Source organism: Bufo bufo, chromosome 11 (genome assembly GCF_905171765.1).
Source record: "Bufo bufo chromosome 11, aBufBuf1.1, whole genome shotgun sequence".
Classification (NCBI taxonomy): Eukaryota; Metazoa; Chordata; class Amphibia; order Anura; family Bufonidae; genus Bufo; species Bufo bufo.
This window is the reverse complement of record NC_053399.1, coordinates 86,663,299-86,672,664: the sequence shown is the minus strand read 5'-3', so window position 1 is coordinate 86,672,664 and position 9,366 is coordinate 86,663,299. Positions and strand designations below refer to the sequence as shown.

Here is a 9,366-nt window from a genome sequence, read left to right as displayed (position 1 = left end):
TGAAGAGACAGAGCCCTCTGAGCAGTTTTTTCAAATCCGGCAGAGGAACAACCGGCAAGATAGTGCCGTTCACTGCTGAAAGCCATTGACTATAATGGGATCCGGGCATGCTCCAGTTTATGTCCAGCCGAAACCTGACACTCATGCTTGGAAGCTGGCCAGATCCCATTATAGTCAATGGGGTCCAGAGGTGAATGGCGGTATCCTTCTATAAATCCAGCAGGCTGTTCTAATAAACAAGATGGCTGAAAAGTTATCCTAGGCTTTCTTCACAACGCAAGGTCACTATTGGGTGGTACAGTTTTCCAGAAATCCACATGAAGCCCAGAGTCTCCTACATGGGTTGTACATCTCAAACGATAAAACCATATGCAGGTTGGTTCAGAAGAAAACTGGACAGCGCCTGAAAAGCTTTTCATTGTCCTTGGAGAAATGAAGATGCACCACCGTAAATGCAGCAGGTCTGTCACGGTTTCCTTCGATGTCTGCACAGAAACAACACATGTGGTTTCTTGCCATGGTCTCGCAACACGCACGGGACTAACCCAAGGCGCTGGGTTGCCAACCGTCCAGAAGTAGGCAATTTTCTTTCCTGTGTCTGTTAAAAAAAAATAGATGTGTTCGCGATTTTTCTAGGGATGGTGATTAGGGATGAGCGAGTCGACTTTGGATGAAACATCCGAAGTCAATTCGCAAAGAAAACTTTGTTTCAATACTGCGCTCCGTACAGTATTAGAATGTATTGGCTCCGATGAGCCAAAGTTATTACTTCACGAGACTTTGCATAACTTCAGAAATTGATTTATACTGTAAATAACCATTTCCCGAACTCGGGTTCGGTTCCAAGTGGTACCAAGCTGGTAATGGGATCGTATAAGTATATTGAGCTATAAACATGTATTACTTATAATTTTCAGCACTCATTAAGGTTTTCCAATATGTCCGTAAAAATTTTGGGCTGGGATAAGTTGTCCAAAATAGAAAATTCTGGTTAGCAAGGCTGCCGAGGCGGAAAATATGGCAGTACAGCCTCCCATTGACGACTTTCGCAAGGGAGTCCACAGAAATAGCTCATTGCCCATAGTGCTTTCTGGTTACGAAATGGGTTTCACAGGATATATTTTTCAGCTTAATTTGACTGAAATCTACAATTTTTTCTGTCAGAAATGGTTTTCATGAGGTAAAGAATGGCAAATAAGTTAAGATTTATGCTTTAGACGTCTAAATTTAATAAAATTGCCACGAACTCCTAAGCAGCCTGTCTGCTGAGGGGAGATACGTGTCACATCGGCGGCGCCTGTCCTTCCTCCCTTCACAAGGCATTTTCCCGCCTCCCGCCCACCGGTCTCCAGCGCCGAGAGGAGCGGCTCCGGACCTTTAGACTCTGCACACACAGCCCCCGGGAGATGCAGCCTCTGCCGCCCGGGGACCTGTCCCAGCTGGAGCTGGTGGGCAGCGGGGGCTTCGGGGTGGTCTACAGGGGGCGCAGCACCAAGCTGGGGATGGACATCGCCTTGAAGAACACTCTGAGAGACAGCGCGTAAGTGGCGGGCCGGGTGGGCGGGGCCTGGAGGTCACGTGCCGTCACACTTTGTTATCTTGCTCCTTGAGGTCGGCTGTCTCTGTCAACTTAGTTTTTTTTTTTTTTTCCCTTTGAGGGCAAAGTGTATAGAGATATATAAGGGTTAATAGTTAACTTGTAATTACTTTTTCAGGTGTTCCTGCCAAAAGCTCAACCATAAATGTTTTTAGAATATCCCTTTAATTCAGAAATTTAAATTGCACAGAAGCTTGTTAAGGGATGTGCGATATTGCAGCTAATACCAGCAATATCACACCTTTTACTGTCAAGCTGCTAGCTGTGAACAAAGCCTAAAAGTACGTTACTAGTGGTGTTCAATAAAATGTTCTCCTATGCTCCCTTACTTGTTTGCAGAGCACCACATGCGTCTGATCCGTAAAACCACTTTTTAAAGGCCTGGTTTTCACAGTGACACATCATGGTACAATTTCAGGTTACCATGCCCGTCATGATGGCTCGTAATTGTTGAATGACCACCGTCAAGCCCAAGGTGCAAAGTGCACCAAGAGTGGTTCCACACGGGTGTCGTAAAACAATTTTGGAGTTCAGGGTCTTCATTTTAGGGGATAAGTTGTAGCAATCACCCCAGACCCTAATGCCTCAGGGGTCCTAAAGATTACACAGGAAGACTCCAGTATTATAAATGGCATGTGGTGGTGGTGGTGGAGGGGGCTGTTGCAGTTTTTGATCACACAACTCTATTTTTGCCCTCTATAATGGTGTCCCCCTCAACGATGGGGGTGAGGATGTATACATCAGGTTTCTCATCTCTGTGCAGTCCCCTAAGTATCAACCTAAGTTTTAGCAAAGAAAGTTAAGTTCTAGTAGACTTGGAGGTCCTCCAGGCTTGGAGGGTTAGTGAACGTCAGGGGCCCTTCTCCTTTTAAAGGAAATTCTCTATTAGGCTACTTTCACACTAGCGGCACGGACCTCCGTCGGGTGAACAGCCTCTCGAATCCATCCTGCCACTAGTGACCGTGTGCCTCCGGACTGCCGCTCCATACCCATTGACTATAATGGGAGCGGGGTCAGAGTTCCGGCGAGGCACGGCAGCGCTCGGCGAGAGGCTGCCGGAATAAAACTACGACATGTCCGACATTTATTCCGGCAGCCTCTCGCCGTGCGCTGCTGTGCCTCCGCCGGAACTCTGCACCGCCACTATTATAGTCAATGGGGACGGAGCGGCAGTCCGGGGGCACGCGGTCACTAGCGGCAAGACGGATCCGACAGGCTGTACACCCAACGGAACAGCCTGCTGTAGGTCCGTGCCGCTAGTGTGAAAGTAGCCTTAGAAGAAGAAGAAGAAAATCCCTTTATTGTCCCTCAGTGGGGAAATTTCGGCATAACAGCAGCAATCACATTCACAACAGGAGCAAAAATAAGAGTAATTAGAAATTAAAGAGTAAAAATACAAGAAAAACATAACACAGAATTTACTTAAAAAATTCACTACTGGGTTTTTGGGAAAAGTGGTTATAAATCCTAACCGCTGCTGGGAGGAAGGACCTCCGATAACGTTCCTTCGTGCACCTAGGATGCAGCAGTCTGTCACTGAAGGAGCTCTCCAGCTCCACAACAGCTTCGTGCATGGGGTGGGAGACATTGTCTAATAGTGATGTTAATTTTTCTAGAGTTCTTCTGTCACCCACCTCCTGCACTAGATCAAGGGGACAACCTATGCTCAAGATGAGCTATCAATATCTCAACGGCCGAAACTTCCATCTATCAGCAGTTTGGGAGTAGCTCCAGCACTGGAACTGCACAGCTCCATCAGTTGTCTAGTGGACTGAACTGGTTACTACAGAGCTTCTACCATTGAAGGGAATGCTCCTTTTACCTGGTTCGTCCACTGCACAATGGAGATCAATTTCTGATTGGCAGGGGTCAGATGTTTTGGGATAGCTCCAGTGCCAACAGTAGTCATCAGCGGAGTAGATTTTTGGACCTCAGCCGATCAGAAATTGATGGCTTATCAAGAGGATAGGCCATCAAAAATGAAATTCTGGACAGTCCCTTCAAATAAATTTTAAAAATCTGTAGTAAAGCCAATGATATTTGGATTCACATGCAGACTTTACCATAGGTTTGACAGGAGTAGGTAAAACCTGATGCAAAATCTACAATAAATCAGCGGCAAAATATAGTCTCCTGGACAAGCGTAAAGTCCCCTGGGACCTTACCCTTCTAGGAACCACCCTCTACCACCATCTTTGGGATAATTCACAGTTGGACCGAACATCTGGTGCTTGGCCTTGAAACCTAGAACCTGAGCACTGTTATCTGGGTATAGTTTGCTATTGTTTTCAGGGCACTTTATGGGTATGTTTGGGTTATTTTGTGCCGTGTAAGCCAATCACTGTGCCCTGTAAGAAAGCCGTCCACACTGTGGCCATTTCTGGGTTTTTCCTGCATGTCAGGACAGGAGTCACAAGTTGAGTTCATCAGGAACAGGTGCAACGATGGATGGAATGGCAGAGTTGGGGGATCAGAGGAGGAGAGTACTAGTATCTTCTCTGTCTCCTCTGCAAAGTATTTTTGATTAGCTGGAACACACCTTTTATGGCGGAGGTCACTCTTCCTTGGTGGTTTATTTTTAAAGTAGAAGCCAAAATGTTCTGCTGAATCTGTCAAAAGATGGATACTACCAGTGGCTGATGGACCACATTGACTTATATTAGTATATGTAGGGTTCTGTCATGGTTTTCTTCATCTTGACAGGAAGAAAAGCTCTATATTTACAGTCAAACCTGGTGAGACTCCTCTGACGGCAGTGTGAACGAAGCGTAATGTACTTCTGTGATCATTTCCAGAACCCCTTCTTTTTTTATTTCAGTGCTGATTCAGAAAGCCTCATGAAAGAGAAAGAGATGATGTCCCGAGCAAATTACACCTATGTTCTTCGTCTGCTTGGCTTATACGAGGCAGAAGGGAGAAAACATTCTAAATATGGCCTGGTCATGGAGTACATGCCCTACGGTTCAGTTTGGACTCTTTTTGAACACATTAAACATGTACCATGGGCAGTGAGGTTTCAGATTCTTCACCAAGTGGCGTTGGGTATGAATTATCTTCACCATGTTCTGGAACCGCCAATCATCCATCGTGATCTGAAGCCCCATAATGTCTTATTAAACAAGTCCTTAGATGTTCAGGTTAGTGGTCACCTTTTAAAGAACAGAACCTGTGTTGTAAAACCTTTCTGTGGTCCATCCATGGATGGCGCCAATGTCCTGTCCCTTTTTCTCCATACAATTGAAGGGGCGAGTCTTGTGTGAAAATCGGACTAAAGTGCACGTGTCATGCTAATTAATCTAATAGAGGGACACAGTGAAAAAGAAGTGGCGCTGCTCGTCTTGGTGGATCTGAGGAACGAAGAGTAATAGGAAGGTATAAATTATTTTATTGGCAGGAATAACGAGTTTCTGGGCCGCACAGGCCCCTTCGTCAGATTCAACCAACATTACCGACAACAGAGTTTGTTCAACAGTTAAAAAGGTTAAAAGTCACGCCCAGTGGAGGTAGAGGGCGTGTTTACAACCACGTGACCTTTTTAGTTCATTCAGTAGACTAGTAAGATTCAAACCAGACTTCCATATATAAAATACATCATTCAAAAATTCCATTCAAATTGTATATAAAGATCATAAATAGTAAAAAATATAATAAAAAGTATATAAGATGAATTATATATATATATATATATATATATATATATACTAAGAAAAAGCTAGAGACACCAGTATGGACTATTTTTTATTATATCTGAATAGTCCATATAATATATTTCTTCCTTTTTGGTTTCTTTGTTGTATCAGTAACTAGGAAAACGATCCATTTTGTAGTAATTGTAACTCCTTCTCTATTTCCACAGGACTCTGGTGCCCCCTAGTGACCTTATCAGGGAACTTCTATCTAGACAGTATACCTTCGGCACTCCAGCTGCTCTGAAACTACAACTCCCAGCATGCACACTTCCGTGGCTGTTCTTTTAACTCCCGTAGAAGCGAAAGGAGGATTCTGGGAGTTGTAGTTTCAGAACAGCTGGAGTGCCGGAGGTTGCTGATCCCTGGTATAGAACCTGTGCAAGTATAACATCTGTTCTACTTAAAGTTTAAAGAGACTATATGTGGTGTACAATGTATATCAACGAGGGGTGTTTTTATGCTAATTGATGATAATTTTTAGGGTGGCTTTTATGCTAAACAAAGTTATTTTAACCCCCTCCACCCAGTTTTATAATGAAATATTTATACAGTACCTATTGAATAATACATTATACATTAATATTGTATACACTTTACCTACTGGTGTCTCCAGCTTTTTCTTAGTTATATTTATTTTATAATTTTATCTGTATATATTATATATATATATATATAATGTAAGGGATCGCCTTTCTTTCAGGGGGTCGTAACCATATACTTCCTCAGGACACCCGGATTAAGGTCCAAACAACGCTTTTATTTGGCACCAGCACAAACATAAATGATACAAAATAAACAACTGCCCGTCCAGGCACTTGCTAATACAAATAACCTGTCTCCCTGACTCACCTACATATCACAGTTCACACACTGCCTCAGGTGCGGCTTTCTCAGCCCAAACAGTCCAGCAGCCTCCAGGCTGTGACTACAAGAACATCAGTACCTTTGAGGGATTGTGGCCCAGAAGTCCGCCTGACTCTGGCCGTGCGACCCTCCTCGACCCGGCCTCTGTTCCCAGATTGACATACTGGGAGGTGATTTATGCCAGCCTGATTACAGCAGGCCTCACCTACAATCACCATATATAGCATCTTATGCTATATATGTGTCATCCATAGATATCCCCCATAACAGTGTCCCTGTGTACAGTAAATAGTGACCCTAATACAAGTGGGGGCCGGCAACTGGTGTTAAAATGTCTGCGGGGCCCGGTGCAGTCACTGTACTCTAATACACCGGGCCCCGCACACACCTAAACTGTAGGCAATAAATATTTAAACTACAAGGTAGCGCAATCCGCGTACCTTAGTACTCACTATTGAATGCCCGTACTTGCAGGCAGGCTGGCCCTTCCTCAGGGCGCATGCTCCGCCTGCTTCATTAATGAAGTGGGCGGAGCATGCGCCGTGAGGATGTGAGTGACTGGCCAGCCTGCCTGCAAGTACGGGCGTTCAATAGTGAGTACTAAGGTACGCGGATTGCGCTACCTTGTAGTTTAAATATGGATTGCCTACAGTTAACATATCAATTGCCTACAGTTTAGGTGTGTGCGGGGCCCGGTGTATTAGAGTCCCCCGGCCCCCGCCGCGAGTTGTCTCCAGCCCCTCCTCCCTCTCCGCTGATACATCACAGCCTACGATGTAAAAAAGGCATTATTCGCCCCATAAGACGCACTGCCATTTCCCCCCCACTTATGGGGCGAAAAATGCGGTATATAAATTTCTCAAAATGTATAGGAGTACACATTGATAAATCCAGTGTGACTGCAATAAATAAAGTGCACCTTACTAAATCAATAACAGTCAAAGCATACCAACATCCTCACCCGTCCCAGTGTCCCTCACTTACCCAACGCGTTTCGCCAGATGGCCTTCGTCAGGGGAAGTGAGGAGCAGTGGATGGTTGGTCTGTATATACACAGAGAGAATTACCTATAATTCCCGGCACCTGAGTGACATCCGTTACGTACCGATCATGTGCCTGAAAGATCCGCCTATCTGATCGCATATAGTCGCGATCATTGGCTAACAGAGTATTCCCTCCTCCCTACCACGAAAACGTCAGAGAAGACACATAAGTCACGTGAACACAGCAGCGCACGTGACTGTATCCTAAACTGATCGTTGGTCCGGGAATCAATGGGGGAGCCGCCTACATCACCATATCTTATGTGAGCATGCCATTACTAAAGATGGCCACTATTTATTGACTGCGCATGCCTCAATCGGGATATGGTCACATGACCAATCACGCGACCCACCGATTTGTTGCGGAAATACGGCACAGAGTGGAGGTATGAATGTATGTATACTTCAGGTGTGGTGTTTATGCAAATGTTTGTCAAATATGGCAGATGGCGCATAGGCCACCCTTATATCACAGTGGGTGGTAATCAAAAGTATGTTAAATACAAGAAAGCCATGTTGTCCCTATCTCCAGATAATAAGTTAAAAAATACTAAATACATTACGTATACAACAGGCTCTTACTATCTAAGCGAATACAGAGGCTAAATGTGCCACAACCAAAAGGGGCTTCATTCCATTAAATTATAAATACATTGATTTTATAAATAAAGTGTATTAAAAATGTGTTAAAAAATCCTAGTAATAAAAATATATATTGAAAAAACCCAATAAATTCATACAGGTAAATATCAAAACCATGATTATATGTTACCACAAATCAATCAAAAATTAATTAATCAAAAGCAAATTGTGCTTATACATAACTTATAATTGGTAAGGTGAAGAAAAAAGGAAGACCATGTGCCGAACCATAGTAAAAGGTACCGGGACATGTCAAATAAGGTAAGTGATAGTGCCAAACGTGATGAGTGACCAAACCGTGAAGTGAATACCTACCTCCAATAATTATTCATACAACTATACACCGTTAATAAATCAAGTACTTACTACTAAATAACCCAAAATTTAAACCAAAGGCAGGTTACATGAAAATGCGTGAAGCAACAAATAGCATAAACCCCTCTAGCAAAGCTAGCTCAGAAATAATGGGAAGACCTATAAACGAACACCGAGACTAATTAGCTATAAAAGTATAAATTTTATTGGAATACATGTTAAAAAACATCTAATTTGAGATGACAAACGTATATATATCTCAAGTGCGGTAGAACCCTGGGAGATACAAGTTATGGGTATGACATCAAAAGGAATGTGAGAAGAGGATGCAAAGGTAAACTTACTGGATGGGCATCTAATCAATTCCCACATTCCTTTTGATGTCATACCCATAACTTGTATCTCCCAGGGTTGTACCGCACTTGATATATATATACGTTTGTCATCTCAAATTAGATGTTTTTAAACATGTATTCCAATAAAATTTATACTTTTATAGCTAATTAGTCTCGGTGTTTGTTTATAGGTCTTTAAATAACCAAAAAGCATAAGAAAATATATTTGGAGGGATACCCGAGTGTCCAGGCATATGCGCATGCGCACACAACAATATGCGCGCCCGCGGAACAGCGGATCTGGTAACGCGGTTTCAGGAGAGAAGTTATAGCAACAGGGCTATAAAAAGGGCGCAGGCTCGGGCGATGGGCACTAATCGCAATGAACTTCTACATACAAAGAAACAGTCCAAAAAAGTGGATTGTGTAAGATTTATTACCACCTTTAATTGCAGGTCACAAGAAATACGCGAAATCTTACAGAAGTTTTGGCCAATTCTACTCTCAGATGGGACCTTGAAGAAATACCTTACCCCAGTGCTCCAGACAAAAAAAAAATACCTAGTAGCCATCGGCTCCTGAACTGAAAAATTTAGGAGCCAAATAAAATTTTTAGTCGCCAAATCGAAACCGAATCAAAATTTTGGCATCGCGACAACGCTACGCCGATCAGATCGGCGTAGGGTTGTTTCGATACCAAAATTTTGATTTGCTTTCGTCACCATAAAAAAGTATTGCGATACTCAATACCACGCAAAAAAAAAAAACACACCAAAAAAAGCTGCGTGCATTTCGCATTTTATGAAACGTTCGGCCCATAATAGAACAGTCCTATCCTATTTTTTGGGGTGACAAGGTGACTAAATAATGGCGAATCGCAT

At 43.3% G+C, this 9,366-nt stretch overlaps 1 protein-coding gene across 1 annotated transcript in view; it reads left to right on the top strand.

The window, feature by feature from the left end:
• The first annotated feature begins 1,333 nt into the window (after positions 1-1,333).
• Positions 1,334-9,366, top strand: part of LOC120982203 (receptor-interacting serine/threonine-protein kinase 4-like) — a 43,064-nt gene continuing 35,031 nt past the window's right edge. The window contains exons 1-2 of the mRNA XM_040412200.1: positions 1,334-1,540; positions 4,416-4,734. Coding sequence (XP_040268134.1) covers positions 1,407-1,540; positions 4,416-4,734 — 453 coding nt within the window. The 5' untranslated portion in view covers positions 1,334-1,406. The remainder of the gene's footprint in view (positions 1,541-4,415; positions 4,735-9,366) is intronic.